Consider the following 17,063-nt stretch of genomic DNA (forward strand, 5'->3'; position numbering starts at 1 on the left):
ACACAAATGTTTTAAGCATTGTATCTGTGTGATATAGTACATTTAAAATTAAATTATTTCAAAACAGTATATTTAAACATTAAATATAGGTGACATGTATGAAGGGCTTGGTCAGCACGGGTTGTGCGTGTTAGGTCTCTCTCTTTTTTTCTTCCTCAACCACCTTCAGTTTAAATCTTGTTAGAAACGACGCAGTTACTGAAATACTATAAAACACTTTTTCTATGCATGACAAGTTTGCAGACATTTTTTTTTTTTTTTCCTTTTTGCACTTTGATTCAAAATATTTCTCTCAGTAACTCTGGCCTGAAAAGAGACTGTGGGCTTTGATTTGACCGTGTTGCAGTACATAGGAAACATGGATTTATGTGAATATTGATACAGAAGTGCTCCCAGAAACTGACTCAAACCATGAGAAATCTGAGGTAAAAGTTGTCTTCATTAGAAATGGATTCCACACTACATTACTGCATAAAACAAAACAGTTTGTCCACTTGGAATTGTATTCCAAAAAAAATGGACCATGTAAAAACAGACAAAAGGTAACAATATCCAAAATAATTGACTTTTTTCATCTGTCCAAATGTGTACAATATCTCAAACATTGAGTAATATTGTACTTTTGGCCAGTAATTTGTTGACTTAAAAAAAGTGAAATAACATCCAGTATACATACACATACAGTCTAGTGAAATCTAAAAAGGTCCCCACTGGCCTCATGAGGCAGCATGTGTGACTGTCAAAGAGCTGTCCTGGTCAGTCTTGAAGGTTGGGGTGTCTGTGGGCAATGAGGTGACCTCTACCATGCCTAGCCCAGTGTGCGGGACGCTAGTGTTCATTATGTGTCTCTGTAAATGTTTAATCCAGTCCTCCTGAACTGACAAGGGACCCTGGAAGACCAGGTCACAGAACCTGGAAAGATGAGAAGAAAACCAGAATAAATACACAATCAGACCACCGGTTATCTGGCAGCATGAGACTGGGAAACAATTGAATTGGAGTAAAAAAAAAAAAAAAAAAGGAAATTACCTGCAGGTGAGCCTGTACATTTCCTCTGGTGTTTGAGTTAAGGGCAGTGTCTTCTTTTTTGAGCCAGGCCTTGAGCGTGTCCTGACTGCTTTACAGTCAATTGCTGAAAGACACAATTTCATTTACAGCCCAACATTTTACATTGCAGCTGACCACTGGAAAACTGTGCATTGATGTTCCAGCAGTAGTTCTTTGAATGGCCTTGAATGTGTGGACATTTCTGACTTATGCTTTATTATGCATGGTCGAGTGAGGCTAAGGCGGGGACCTCGATCAAAGCGTGATGATCTGCGCCTGCAGGAAAAGCGGGTCCTGACAGCTTAAAGCCATCAAGAGGTCGCTCTGCAATTAAAATCCTTGCAGAGTGAAAAACTGATGCCCTCCTACATTCCTACCTCAGGGAGGACACAAATAACCACTGGTGCACTAAATATAACTAAGATTTGGACATCACAGCTCCTTTTGGTTTCCAGCTACACAGTTTTATCAGGTTGAGATTTCTGCTGCTTTATCTAAAGTGATGCTTGAAAGTTTGTGAACCCTTTGCATAAATATGACCTAAAACATGTCAGAATAAGAGAATCCAGTTAAACAAGATTTTTAAAAAAATTACATTGTCATTTTTTATTTAGCAATCCAACATTAAATATCTGTGAGGGACAAAAATATGTGCCCTTTGCTTTCAGTAACTGCTGCAACATTACTGCTGGATTAGGGTTAGACTCTGACTTGGCTGCATTGCCTTCATTCTTCTTTAACCTTAAGGCAGAAATACTAGTGTGAAGGTCATTGTATTGCTGCATGACCCACTTTCTCTCTAGAGATTCAATGTGCAGACAGATGTCCTGGTTTCCCTTTAGAATTTGCTGGTATAACTCAGAAGTCATTGTTCCATCTGCGATGGAGAATCATCTTGGCCTACATGCAGCAAGCTAGGGCCAGACCATGATACGGCCATCTGCTCCTTTCCCTGCCACGCACAGCCTTGTTGTTTGGCGGTCTCATAACAGTCTGATGAACATTTGCCAGTGTGAAAACGGCGTCACCCTGGGTTCCTTTATGATCACATGAACTACACACCTTGCTCTTGGGTGATCTTTGTGGGTCGACCACTCCTGGGGAGGGTAACAGTGGTCTTGAATATCCTCCATTTGTACACAATCTGTCTGACTGTGGAATGGTGGAGTCCAAACTCTTTAGAGATAATTTTGTAACCCTTTCCAGCCTCATGAGCATCAACAACCCTCTTCCTGAGTTCCTCAGAGAGCTCCTTTGTTCTTGGCATGATGCCTGACCACACGATCAGATTCAGACAGATGTCTGTTCTTAAATTACAACAGCGCACATGCTCACACCTGATTGTCATCCCACTGATTAAAAACATCTGACTCCAATATCATCTGTGAGCAGCACAGATAGTATTGGATCATTTGAAGTTGTTTTTGGTTACATTTATGCAAAAATAAACAATTCTAAAAGGTACTACTCAGCTGTGTCATCTGGAGGTTTTATCTAGCAGCAGAGCAATTTTTATGAGCAGGTGCCCACTTTGTTTGCATCAGGTGCATATGAAAACCAATATTTTGATGATAATGTGATCTGTGAAGATTATGTGTGATGGTTTAATGCGCTTCCACTGACTGACATTTGGTAACAAGCCAAGATGAGGGAAAAATGTTTGACACCTCAATGTGCTTTGGTGAGAAACCACAACTATGTTCAGTTATTAAAAAAACTTAATGTGACATCTTTAAGTCTTTAAACATTTGCTTTAATTTCTAAAGGCCTTTTCATACGATTGTCATGCTAAAAATTTTGGACCAGCCCTGGACGAGAATGCAACTCCAGAAGGTGTTTTGAAATCTCCATTTCTACAAAGCAGAAGGACTTGGATCTTTTTTTCAAAGATGTACCAGTAAAAATCAGGAGAATAGCAATGAAAATGGGACCTGTTCCAATTCCAAAAAATGTGTTTATTGGAACACACAACCAAATCAGAGGTCACTCCTTTGTGTGATGGTGGGCAGGAACTTGTACCTCTATACCACTTCTACAGTAACAAAAACGAAAGAAATTTGCTCAGGAACGGTCACACCTATGAACTGGTTTCAAAGATACGTGTAGCTTAACCAGTTTACAGCATCTGATTGCTTTTTGTTTGCATGTGTAATCTTCATCCAGAGGAGCGTTTTAACATAGCATGAGAAATAAACTCAACGGCTGTAAGCACTTCACATGACCATTTACGAATAGTGAGTATGTGTGTGCTAGAGTAAAAAGGGAGCAGAAGATGAATTTTGTGGCAAAGGTTGATTTTTTTTTTTCCTTTTTTTGTCTAAAGTGGAACCATTACTAAAGCTATGGTCTTGGCTGCAGAAAACCAACTGGGAACTGTTGCAAAGCCATAGCTGCAACGGGGGTACAGGGTGCATTATCCAGTACCACAAGAAAACATGGCCATGGGAAAGGAGCATCCACACAGGAAGAATGAAAACATAACAGTTTTGTGAGCCTAGCTGCAGTGTTTTGGCTTAAGTTTTGGTGACTGATAAGACCTACTCAGGAACAAAACTAGAACAAAATTCTCGAGTAAAACTCGGTTAGCAGTTTAAGGGGACATAGTAGTGTGAATGATAAGCGTAACTGTAAAGGTTTTAAGAAGAATGCATACAAGTGGTTGCACCCTAGGTCTAACTTAAGATTTTACTAGTGGCACTTACTGGTTCCCTCGAGTAAGGCAATCCTTTTTCTTTTTGCATATGCCCGGAGGTGATTAGACAGTGCAACTCCACTGTGAAATGTTGCATTGCAATGGATGCACACCTTCCTGTTGAATTCACCCTTCTCTGTGGAAAGACAAAAACAATCAATAAGAAGAGGAACTGTAGTACCAGACACTGGCAAGTTTACAATGTCTAAAATCAAACTTAGACTGTTTCAAAGTAGATCAGAGGTGAAATTATTATTTTCTAACATTATATTAAAGGTAAATATGGATTATAACAGGACTTGTGGCATTTCCTGAAACAGGACAGGACCACTCCCTAACACACATGAGTAACATAACACAGCTGCAATTTGAAAGGGTTTAAACAAATAAGCCCTCTGTAGCAATAAGAAATGTATTGAAACATGCTATGTCTTGCAAACTCTTGAATATCAATATTTTCCTTAGTATGACACTTTTAACTGTCAAGAGACAAAACAAGGCAATAACAATCTGTGTTAGGTGCAGCATGCACTTCTGTTTCAGGCTCAATGTGAAGGCAAAATCTTATTCTCTGCCTTTATGCTGATGATATCTCACTTTCAACACACACATACACGCACAAAAAAAAACCAAAATGGATGATCTGTGCTCAGTTGTTCACCTAAAAACAACTGCTCCAAATCACTAGACTGTGCACAAACTGCCAAGACAATTAAATTCAGTAGTAATCCAATACACTGTCACTTACCAGATATTTGGTTTGGCAGTGAAGATGCAATTTTTGCTCCTGAATTGTTTTCACTGTTTGAAGAAACTGTTATCATGTTTCTGGACATCTGAGAGGATCCTTTTAGTCTGGCATCTTCCTGACACTTCCTCTTCTTTAGAATTCCTATCAAGGCAGTTGTGCCTGAGAGCGAATTTTTAACATCCAAATTCGCTTCCAGTTGCCTTTTTTCAGGTTCAATGTCTGCTAAAGAAAAGGTGGGTATCAGTGGTTTGGCTTCAGTGCAAACGCTTGAATCAGAATTACTTTTTGCGATTCCAGTGTGGGGCGATGTGAAACGATCAGCACTGGACAGCTTTGAAGAAGCACTGTAGTGGAAATGGTTCCGTCTCTTTCCCACAATCTGGAGAGCCCGCTGGAACTCCTTCTTGTCTCTCATCAGCTCTCGCAATAAAAGTAATGGTGATTTGTTCTTTGATGCAAAGCTTTTACCAAGCTTTTTGAGGTGGCCTCGTATGTGGTTTGACTGCCCAGTCCTGTTATCAAATGAATCCCCGCATAACGGACAGGAATGGATGCTCTTCACAGTCTCAGAGTCCGACTCAAGCTGTAATGCTGAGAGAAATAAAATAAAATTAGACACAAAAACATTAGACATATAATATCAGACATTTAAACTTTGAAACATCGAAAGACTTGTAACCTATAATTTAAATCCAGTTTAAAACTTGGCTTTTAGGCTTCTATGTTCACAGCTCCATCCATTGATTTTATACAGATACATATCACACCAGAATGACTGCATCTTGCATCTTGGATGCAGCTATACGACTAAAAACCAAACAAAAAAAAGTCTAACAGGGGAGGTATAAGTAATGTATAAGTAATGTGTCAATAGTGTTTTCCACATAAACTTAATTTACGCTTGACAAGCCAAAGTATATTTGGTCACTCATTTTAGTTTTTTAAATCATTTTCCTACCATCCAAGAACCATGATATCTCCAATCAATGATATTCAGTAGACATTCCCCTTGCTCTTATTTTGAAGTTCTAGTCTATCCTCATCTCATGTTTCCCTACAGATTTGTTTGTCATATGGTTGGATGGACTCCAGTTCATCATCTTGGATGGTATTCCTTGTTCTACTCTGGAGGGCCACTGTAAGCTGTGGGGCCACTTTAACTAGAACTGGCAGGAGGAGGAGAACTGGTTGATGTTTTGCTGCACTAAGCTCACTGAGAATGCAGAGGAGAGCAAGGACTGTTGTGTAAAACAAACTGGAGAATGTTCACCTTCAAAGTAAAGTTGTGCCTTGGCACTGCAGCCAACATATTTCAAAAAGTGCAATGTTTACTTTTAAGGCAAATCGTCTTCGTTTCCAGAGGGTCACAGATCAGTCTCTAGGCCTATGTGACTGGGGCTTTAGCAATCGATTTCACAGCAAATGCTATCAAACTCCAAGCAACCACTCGTCAACTGGTTCGGCTTTCCAGATGGTCAATGACCAGTCTCTAGGCCTATGTGACTGGGGCCTTATTTATTTGACCCTACAAGACTGACATCCCAAATGGTGGTCAAGTCAATGTCACATGACTAGTTGTTATGTGACTCCAAAACTTGAATGCCAGAACTTCTAAATACCCTGGTATACAGTAATACCGAGCAAGCCTAGCTTGTTCCTACCTTTCTGTCCATATTTATGTAATTTGATTAATGTGTTGATGGTTTAGTTTTCATGGCACCATGTTGTGAGATCTCCCAGTGCTCAATTATAACCAATAAAACTTATAGCAAAACCAAGCTGTAACAGAAAGCTATAATGCACAAGTTTTTCTTTTATAGAAGAACATGCAATAAACACTCAAGTACCTTTTTTCAATCGGCGTAATGCTGACATCTTCCGTCGAATTCGTGGCCTCCTGTCTTGACAAGCCACTTGCTCAGGAGACACAACATGGCGTGCATTGTAGCTAAGCCCAACCCTATGAAGATGCCCTCGGACATGATTGGACAATCCAACACCTGACTCAAATACCGCAGGACAATAGGGACAGTTCTTGCGGTCCGATTCCAACTCTGACAAATCGTCGGCGAAGGATTCCCCCAATGGTATTTGATGGGATTCAAAGGTTTCTTGAAATACTTCTGTTTCTATGCATTCTTCTTTGATTTCAGGGTCATTCTGTTCTTCTTCAGTCTTTATTTTCTCAAACAGCCTTTTAGATGCTTGCAGAGCTCCCCTCATGGACATTCTTCTACTATAGGTGTAAATTATGTTTTGTTTTTCTTTTTTGATACCATTATCAGAAAGATTACTGTTTGCATCCATATCTTTAAACTGGAAAAATTCCTTTTCATCATAGTTGGCCACTTCTTCTTCTTGATTTACTTTTTTCGGACTTGGCAAAGGTTTTGGTAAGATGAAGCATGAGTCTTGGTCGGAAGTGTTGCGATATGGGGTGGACATCTTTCTTTTAGATGGTGTCTTTTTAACTGTTGAATAATCTACCATCACCTTGGGGCCATCTGGAGATAAAATTGATTCTTCATCCTTGACTGTCAATGTTTCAAGCAACTCATCACAACCATCTTTGTCACTGTCCTGAACAGGTGTACTACAATTATTGCTTTCCTTCTTCTGTTCTGCATTCTTCTTTCCATGTCTTTGTCGAGACAGAAGAACATTAATAGATTTGTCCAGTTTTGATTCTGTTACTTGAGACTTGGGGCCTCTCTTGAGCTTGCTATTTTTAAATAAGTCTGAAATGTCACTGGACCCATTAGGCGAACAAGCTCTTTTAGAGGAGATCTGATTTTTGATTGAGATTTTAGACGTAAACTCTGCATCTTCGACAGGAGTTTTACAAGTAGGCACTTGCTGCTCCTTAGCTAGTTGTGCGTTTTTCTCACTGAGCTGTACAGCTTCATATTCCTCAAAAGTCTGTTGATGGCGTCTGAGAAGGTGATTCTTAAAAACATTTTTGCTAAAAGCTCTATAAGAACAAATATCACATGAGAAGATTCCATGGTCATCCTCCTGGACTTGCTTTCTAACCGTAATAACAGTGTGCTGCATAATGTTATGTCTCCTAAGATCATTCTCACTAAGAGTTCTGAAGCTACATTTGTCACATCTAAATTTTCTCTTGTCCTTCTCGTGCGTCTTTGCATGTTGAACAAATGTGTTCGGGCAGTTTGTTCCAAACGGACATTGAGGGCAGAAAAACTTTGCGTTTTTATCAACTTTCTTACGATCATTCACGCCTTTGATCTCTTCAGTGAGTCTTGTTCTCTTGTCCTTATGGATGGACATGTGGTCAATAAGCAAACCACTTTGTCTGAAAGACTGGCCACACTCTCGGCATATGAAGGGCTTTGGTGAAATATTGGGAAGGTCAACATGAGACTTCATATGACGATGCAAATGATGCTCCTTTTTGAATACGAGTTTACATTTTGAGCATGGGTAACAAGATGGCTTTCCCTCAGAATGAGAATTTATTGTGAGCCTTCCCTTCAATGGAGAAAGTCCATGACTTATATTGTTATCATGTGAATTCCTTGCAGGTCCATTGTAAAGAATTTCTTTTATGGTCTTTACTGTTCCATTGGGATACTTGGAAACTTTCCCTGTTGGTGATGACTGTGACTTGGAGAATTTCCTTGACTTTCTGACTTTTCTGACGGGAATGGAGTCTTCTTGGCCTTCAGCCTCAGACAATTCTTCAGATGACTTGGGGCTCAATTCAGGGTAAAGGTCTTCTGAAGGATCCACCATGACAACCATGTCCATTTTCCTTTTTCTTCTCCTCTGGATATTGGCAGGAGTCAGTTCCTCTTTAGTCTCCTCACCAGGGGAATCACTATGGTTTTCCCAAAGAAACTGCATAAACTCTTTGTGAGGGTCCCAATGAAGGTCACTGGTGCTACTAAAATTATCCAACGAGTTCTCAGGTGACTCATCAAACCCCCAAATTCCTGCGGTGTCGATTTCATGTACAGTTTTTAGAGGGGTGATGCTCTTTTCCTCCTCTTTCTCAGAGGAGATGCTATTGAGTTCATGGGCTTGTGTAGCCTGATGGGAAGAAGGTCCATTTCCCAGGCCAACCGGAGACAACATATCTTCATTTGACAAAACATCTAGGACACTGTTTTGTTTTGGGGAAGGCTTGCCAAAGGAATCAGTGCAAGCAGCGGATTCTTGTGCCATTCTCACTGGTTCCTGCAGGAGTGTGAGGGCATTGATTTCAGGATCTGCATCTTTGTCATCTTCATCAACACCTGTCAGACATGACATTTCTGCTGCCATGACCTTAAAAGAAAAAAAAAAAAAAAAAAGCATTCTTAAATATACTCAGACACAAACTACATAGTATTAACATCCCAAATTAGATGTGACAATTTAAACTGTTTAACTCTGGCTTGAAAACAGATCATTGGTCTGGAAATGATGTAGCTTTTTGGACTTCCTCTCCACAGCATGCAGATAAATATGTGTAAATAAAAGAATCGTAACAGTTTTGTGTTAATAAATTACATGGTGAGGTTTCACTTCATCCCATGCATTTAGCATGTTAGTAGTATTCAACCTAGCATTTTTTTATAGCTCAGACTTATATTGGCTTTATATATTTTTACGTGCACACAAACAAGTGAATTACTTGCTTACTGCTAGGCTAATCATTAGAAATAAATAAAAATTAGTAAATATGATATATGATATCTTCCATGATAAATCAATATCAGAAAAATAATTGGTATTAAAATAAATGTGGTGGAGTAAATGAGGTGCTGATTCTCATTCCCGCCCCTTCACACTTGGCTGTAAACTGCTCCAGTGCAAGCTGGAGGGCACCACCTGATGAAGCCAACAGAACCACATCATCTGCAAAAAGCAGAGACAAGATCCTGAGGCCACCAAAGTGGAAGCCTTCCACCACTTGGCTCCACTTAGAAATTCTGTCCATAAAAATTATCAACATAATCAGTGACAAAGGGCAGCCCTAGCAGAGTCCAACACCCACCAGAAACGAGTCAGCAATGCATATCAAGCTCTCGCTGCAGTTGTACAGGGACTGAATGGCTCCTAACGACAAGCCAGACACCCCATACTCTCACAGCACCCGCCACAAAATACCAGATCTAATTGGTATTAAAATAAATGTGGTGGAGTAAATGCTGTAGCCTCTTTAATGGGCATCCACACAGGAAGCAATTCTTGTCTTATATTGTCACGGCTGGTCACTAGAGGGTGCACAAGGCTCCAGTTACCTAGATAACACCCTGATGTATTTACTACCCTTCATTTGTCAATCAACAGTATCCTTCGCTCTCATTAATAGGTACTTTAATGAGATAAGTTTAACTCGGGACATGACAAATCAGCATCGCCAGCAGTTATTTCACCCATTATCACTTGAAGCCGCCAAATGTTACTGACTTTCTATGGTCTCTGATCACCACATTACTGCCAATCGTTTCCTCAGTGGATGCCCCTTCAGACTTAGCACTACATGCTGCAGGTACTGCGTCTAGAAAGAGAGAGGTAGCTAACTTTACAATCAAAGTGCCAAATTTAAATCTTGAGAGCCTGAAAAGAAGGCAACTTGACTTCTTTAGGTTTTTGCTGAAGTTTTGTCTGTCATCCAAGAGGCTTGTGTAGTTCTAAAAAAACTGTCAGAGTCCCTGGTACAGTGGGGGCTGTCCCGCTTGGAGGTGGTCCTGAGGGCCATTAACCCACTAGTGATTATACAAGTCATCACATGAGCCAAAGTGTGAAAAAAGGCATGGGTGCCAATGAGTGAAACATCTGAGAGACACTGCCCACCATCATATGAGCTATTGAGGTCACCTGAGGCAAGGTATGAGTGAGGGATTGAACCAGGTACCTTTCGCTTGTCAGGTAACAGTTAACTAGAATTTAGTGTTCTCTTGTGGGTATTTTCAAACCATCCATCCATTTTCTTCTACCTATCCAGGGCTGGGTCGCAGGGGCAGCAGCCTAAGCAAAGAAGCCCAGACCTCCACAGTCACTTCTTCCAGTTTATCCAGGGGAACATCAAGGCATTCCCAGGCCAGTCAAGATATATAATCTCTCCAGCGTGTCCTGGGTCTACCCTGGGGCCTCCTCCCAGTAGGACATGCCCAAAACACCTCAACCAGGAGGTGGCCAAGAGGCATTATAATCAGATCACGGTTCTAGCCAGAAAACAAATTCAGTCTGGCATGCATGTGTGTTTTTTGTTTGTTTGTTTTTGTTTGTTTGTTTGTTTGTTTTTTTTTGGGGGGGGGGGGCTACTTATTACCTTGCTAATAAGTAGCTTGCTAATGCTAATGCCATCTTGCTAATTCAGTGACGGTGAACAGTTGAATAATATTATGTATATAATATTCTGGGATAATAGTTGGTCCTGCAAGTCATTGAAGGCACCTTGGACCATATGATTTGACGATGATAAGGAGTGTGGGTCCCTCTAGTCTGTGTTACGACGCTCTAAAAATAAGATGCACATTTACCTGCAGCTATTGTTAATAAACATTCCTTAAGCAACACGTGTTATCCTTGCGAGTCTAAGACAAAAAAAAAGACAAGCTCCTGGGATTTTATGTTTAATAAGAAGCCCAAAATGATCCTTTGAGCTCCCTTTTTGCTCTACTTCCCCCTCGGTTTCATGCTAGTCACTATTTTGCCCTTAAAATCAAGCGTGAACAGGACCATCACGAGATCGCGTGTGTACATTGTGAATGAAACTGGCCGTGCCCAGTGGTAGATTGCAGATTGCGGTGAAATAATACTATAATGCAGCAATCTAGCCATAGAAAGAAAAAAAAATCAGTCTGGTATCGACGATGGGGTGGCGTGCGCAGAGTGTGTGCCCACTGGCTAATTGCAGTGATAGAGTAGTTCCAATAGATAGCGAACCAGTGAAATTCTCAGCCTGGCACAAGATGACCTCAGCATGGTGCAGCGACAGGCGATCCAATCGCTGGCTAGAACCCTGCAGATGCCTGAACCACCTCAACTACCTCCTTTCAATGTGGAAGAGTAGTGGATCTACTCCGAATCCCTCCAGAAACACTGAACTTCTCACCCTATCTCTCAGGATGAGCCCACCCACCCTCTGGAGAAAAATAATTTACGCTTGTATCTGCAAACTCATTCTTTCTGTCACCGCCCAGAGTTTGTGACCATAGGTGAGGGTTGGGACGTAGACCAACATCATCTGCAAAAAGCAGATAAAATCCTGAGGTCAGCTTCGCCTTTACACTCAGCTCTCTCTTCACTACAACGGACCAGTGTAGCATCTGCATCACTGCAGCTGTGGTCCCAATCTGTTTGTCAATCTTCCGCTCCCCTCTCCCCTCACTCATTAACAAGACCCTGGCATACTTAAACTCCTCCACTTGGGGCAGCAGATTGTCCCTAATCTGGCGTGGAATGCCTTATTAGGCATTCCACCTTTTTCTTGCTGAGAACCATGGCCTTGGACTTGGGAGGTGCTAATTCTCATTACCGCTGCTTCACCTGATGAAGTCAACAGAACCACATCATCTGCAAAAAACAGACAAAATCCTGAGGCCACCAAGGTGGAAGTCCATAAAAATTATGAACAGAAACAGTGACAAAGGGCAGCCCTAGCAGAGTACAACACCTATCGGAAAAAAGTCTGACTTACTGTCAACAATGCAGACCAAGCTCTTGCTGTGGTTGTACAGGGACAGAATGACTTGTAACAACATGCAAGACACCCTCCCACAGCACCCCCACAGGACACCACAAGAGACACAGTCAAATGCCTTCTCCAAGAATACAAAACACATGTAGACTGGGAAGTGTAAACCAATGACTTGATACAAGTCGTTAATGAATGAGTGTGCGGTGTCAGATTAGCTCAGGACATCTGGTTTCAAAATACCAAGATGGGAATGGTGAAAATGCTCAGCTTGAGGTTTCACGACAGGAGTTCTCTAACCAATGGGCGGCTAATTTTATCTTTTATATACAGTCTGCGGGTACTCGTACCATAGTATTATTCAAGTGGTAAACCTAGCTGGCTAGCTTGCCAAATGTTTTCCTCAGCTAATATGATCCATGATACTAACTTACATAATATGTCAAACAGTATTGATTTTAGCCAACAATGAAGGCTAGGAGTACAAAACTTATGGGGAAATTATGGATCAGCAGGGGTAGCGCATTGGGAATCCATGCTTCGGCCAGCTTCGGAGTGTCCATCTACCTGCAGAGAACGTCTGTTTTCAGATGGTGATAGTATCAAAAATATGTGGTACAGCCAGTCTGTGGGATATTCTTACTTGTGCTGTTTTTTGGTCCAATAGCTAGCTGCAGTGAAGATCAAAGTTATAACATACAAATAGCTGAAACGAAACCGAGTGTTCAAAGCAATAAAAAGTGTCGACTGCAGCCACTGTCTGTAATTTTCATGCTGTACTGTTTGATCTTGTTATATTTTTTTACATGCTTCTCCTGTTCCTGTTGAACTCTGTTGTTGCTCCCTTCCTTGTTCCAGCCCACTTGTCAACCAATCAGCATTCGACTCATGCGTTGTATCCACTTTGAACACTGAGCCGTTAGGATTTTGGAGGACTTTTGTGGTGGTTGAAAACCCCTCTCCATATGCTCTCTGTAGGCAAGTACCTCCACAAACGGGCAAAACCGCGGTAGCATAAATTAAGCACAAGTTGTTTAACAGTTGCTTAGTACAGTACTAGTCACGGACGATACATGGCAGGCATGGTTTCCAGCTAGCTATAACTTAAATATGCAGCACGTAACATATTATATTAACAGTCAGGTATACAGTACACTGATCAGGCATAAAATTATTACCACTGACTGGTGGAGAACACTGATTATCGCTTCATCATTGCATCTGTTAGTGGGTGGGATAGATCAATTCAATTCAATTTTATTTATATAGCGCCAAATCACAACAAACAGTTGCCTCAGGGTGCTATATCAGGGAGCAAGTGAACATTTTGTCCTCAAAGTTAAAAGCTGGAAAAATGGGCAAGCGTAAAGATTTGAGCGAATTTGACAAGAGCCAAATTGTGATGGCTAGACTGGGTCAGAGCATCTCCAAAATTGCAGCTCTTGTGGGGTGTTCCTGGTCTGCAGTGCTCAGTAGCTATCAAAAGTGGTCTAAGGAAGGAACAGTGGTGAACCAGCAACAGAGTCGTGGGCAGCCAAGACTCACTGATGCACGTGGGGAGTGAAGGCTGGCCCGTATGGTCCAATGCAACAGATGAGCTACTGTAGCTCAAATTGCCAAAAATGTTCATGCTGGTTCTGATAGAAAGGTGTCAGAATACACAGTGCATCACAGTTTGTTGTGTATGAAGCTGCATAGCTGCAGACCAGTCAGGGTGCCCATGCTGACCCCTGTCCACTGCCGAAAGCACCAACAATGGGCACATGAGCATCAGAACTGGAACACAGAGGAATGCAAGAAGGTGGCCTGGTCTGAGCCACCATGTTTTCTTTTACATCGTGTGGATGGCCGGGTGCATGTACGTCGCTTACCTGGGGAATCTGCCACCAGGATGCACTATTGGAAGAAGGGAAGCCGGCGGAGGCAGTGTGATGCTTTGGGCAATGATCTGCTGGGAAACCTTGGGTCCTAACATTGATGTGGATGTTACTTTGACACATGCCACCTACCTAAGCATTGTTGCAGACCATGTAGATCCTTTTACTTGTGGATAATGCGCAAGACACAGAGCAAAAATAGTTCAGGAATGGTTTGAGGAGCACAACAACAAGTCTGAGGTGTTGACTTGGCCTCCAAATTCTCCAGATCTCAATCCAATCGAGCATCTGCGGGAACTACTGGACAAACAAGTCCGATCCATAGAGGCTCCACCTCACAACTTCCAGGACTTAAGGATCTGTTGCTAACTGTGCCAGATACCACAGCACTTCAGGGGTCTAGTGGAGTCCATGCCTTGATGGGTCAGGGCTGTTTTGGCAGCAAAAGGTGCCAATAAAATATTAGGTAGGTGGTCATAATGTCATGCTTGATTGGTTAAAGCCCAACTGATTTCTCAGTGGGCCAATATTAGCCATTTACCGACCTATTAGTATCAGCATTTATAACGGCCAATAATTTAAAAACTAAAGAAGAGACGGGAGAAACACCCTTCAACCATGGTATGAGTATTGACATTACACAGTTTTTCGACCAGAGGGCACTGTGTAACTTAACTATTGGCAGCACACAACATCTGGCACTGTGTTAACGGCTAAATAAAAAACCACACGAGAGTATGCAGCAGTAGCAGTTCTAGTTTTAATAGCGGGTAAAAATAAGTTGCAGATTTAGTTGTTCCCCTATTACAAAAAGTGGACTACATAAAAACTAACCAACTAACTTAAGAACTGATGCTTTCCTAAACAAAGACGTAAAAAATCTTGCAGTCTTCATGAGGCAGTAACATTTAGCGTAAATTGCACATTAATGTTAGCTAATATTTTTAGCTTTTTCATACATTGCTGCACAGGAATAAATGTGTATTTTAACTCAAGAATGTAGACAGGACAAAATGGTGTAATAAGCATAGGGGCTACAAGAAGCTGCTACCAAACAGAGTTGGACTCATTGGTCAACTGAAATAAAATTAATCATTTAATTTAAAAGTTTCTTTTCTCTGTTCCGTTATTCGCAAGGGGTCACCACAGGAGATGGGTCCACATTGATTTGCCACAGAATTTCATGCCAGAGGCCCTTCCTGACACAACCCTTCCGGAGATTTGTGTCTCCTACCTTTTTTTTTTGTTTGTTTTTTTTACGTGTTAACCACTACAATACGTAGCCATTGCTTGTTGTTTTATTGAGTATTTTGATTGTCTGCAGCTTTTTTCAATTCCAGCATCTAAACAGTCCTTTCTTTACCTTACATGTTACAGATAGGTTGGTTTTTGGACAATTAGAGAAATATAAGCAACTGAAGAAACCGCCTTCTAAAATTTACAAAAAGCAACCAAGTAAACGGAAATTTAATGAGAAAAATCATTAACAGCAGCCCAAAAAATGCAAATATAAGTAGTTACTAGCACTGTTGATACAAGCGGCTTGCAGCATGCTTTAGCAGATAGTAGAAACAAAGACCTATTCAGTCTTCTACAAATCTAACATTGAATATTTATACGTTTTTAAAATGTGCAATTGGTAGTTCTTGATTATTTAAATGTGTTTCTTTGAGTTTGGTTAAGCTACCAGAGTTGACTTCCTGACTCAATCAGCATTTACTGCCTACAAAATAAATAAAGCTAAACACAAAATATACTCGATCCTGATCTCAGATGATTCATTGTGCCCATTTTTAACACTACAAGGTCGAAGGAGCGAGAGGTGTTGGATTTGAAGGGCAATAAAAGTGTCATACCAAGTGAATGCTCCTGTGGCATATAAAGGTGTTCGTAACATCTACGTAGCAGAACCAAATTTGCACAGGGATGGACCTCACAAATAGCTTTTGATGAGCGGTGCTGGATTTTGTACAGAGCTAAAACTTTCAGCACAGTTGTTCAGTTTCACGCCAACCCACGATAGTTGGAGTATGTTTCAAAAGGTGCCCTGTTTCAGAGCAAATACGATCACCTTGACTAATGTTCGGTTGAGGTATCGTTACATTTCTTTGACGTTTATATCACGCTGTGTTGCTGGATGCTGCTTGCAGGAGCTGCAGACCATTCCATTAAGGCTGTTCCACACCAAAACCTATTCCTCAGGCTAAACTCCAGCTAATGGCAATCGTTACTCGCTATTCACAATACAAACACCATCCCAAATGATGAAAAACAAACAAACGTTACCTCTGAGCGGTGTGGACGAAAACAGGGCGCAATTTATACGCTGCATTGAATAATTTCTTACTTTCGTCTTCCATCTATTTCACAGTCGCCATTTTCCGTGGTGGTCTGGTGTGGGACAGATCATTTCTTTCGCACGGGTAATCGTAAATGTAATTTGCTGTACTGTAACAAGACAAGGTATCGGACAAATAATTGCGTTTAATTCCCTGACTGTTTTATATAACAGCTATAGCCATAGTTCATGTTATCGTCACGTACTATTTCGTCGCGTATTGTTTCGACTCGGCCTCATGCTCCCCCCGAGAGATTTGTAATGGTTCGGTCCAGATAGGAGGCATAAAAGCAGAGTTAATGACCAGCTCGTTTGGGTAGCAGATTTTTTTTTTAGGGTGATGGCGGTTAATCATGGTTTTAATTGATGAAATAAACTGAATGGTTTTGTTTGGAGTTTTGTAAAAAGCACATTAGGTTTTACTGTTTAAAGTTGTTACTGACGCACAGGCAAAAATTGTGTGACAACACAGGAGAAATGTTAGCACAGCCCCCCCCCATGGTTGCCTTCTCTCGGGTCTTTGTTGCGTTTGTATCCAGTTATTAGCCGGTTCAGTTACTCTGTACCTGGGTGTTTTAAGGAGTAAAGAGAGTCTTTTAACACACGCAACAAAATATACAAATAAATCCTGTAACCACTGTAATACCTGCCCTTAGTTGTTTATATTTGTTATTTAATTTATCATTTATCTACAGCTGGATTCAGCA

The 17,063-nt window shown here is 41.1% G+C and overlaps 1 protein-coding gene across 2 annotated transcripts; it reads right to left on the minus strand.

Annotated features, from left to right (window-relative positions):
* Position 1: 1 nt before the first annotated feature.
* Positions 2-16,586, minus strand: znf644a (zinc finger protein 644a). Of its 2 annotated transcripts, none has more exons than XM_030751622.1 (6): positions 16,366-16,586; positions 6,338-8,780; positions 4,488-5,081; positions 3,750-3,875; positions 1,030-1,132; positions 2-912 (listed from the first exon to the last, which is right to left on the minus strand). In XM_030751622.1, exons 2-6 carry the CDS (start codon positions 8,775-8,777, stop codon positions 717-719), a joined length of 3,459 nt encoding a protein of 1,152 aa, XP_030607482.1. In that variant the 5' UTR covers positions 8,778-8,780; positions 16,366-16,586; the 3' UTR covers positions 2-716. The 2 variants fall into 2 exon arrangements, with proteins under 2 accessions (XP_030607482.1, XP_030607481.1); XM_030751621.1 differs by having other exon boundaries at positions 16,305-16,586.
* Positions 16,587-17,063: the final 477 nt, after the last annotated feature.

The sequence above is a fragment of the Archocentrus centrarchus genome, chromosome 17, assembly GCF_007364275.1.
Source record: "Archocentrus centrarchus isolate MPI-CPG fArcCen1 chromosome 17, fArcCen1, whole genome shotgun sequence".
Classification (NCBI taxonomy): Eukaryota; Metazoa; Chordata; class Actinopteri; order Cichliformes; family Cichlidae; genus Archocentrus; species Archocentrus centrarchus.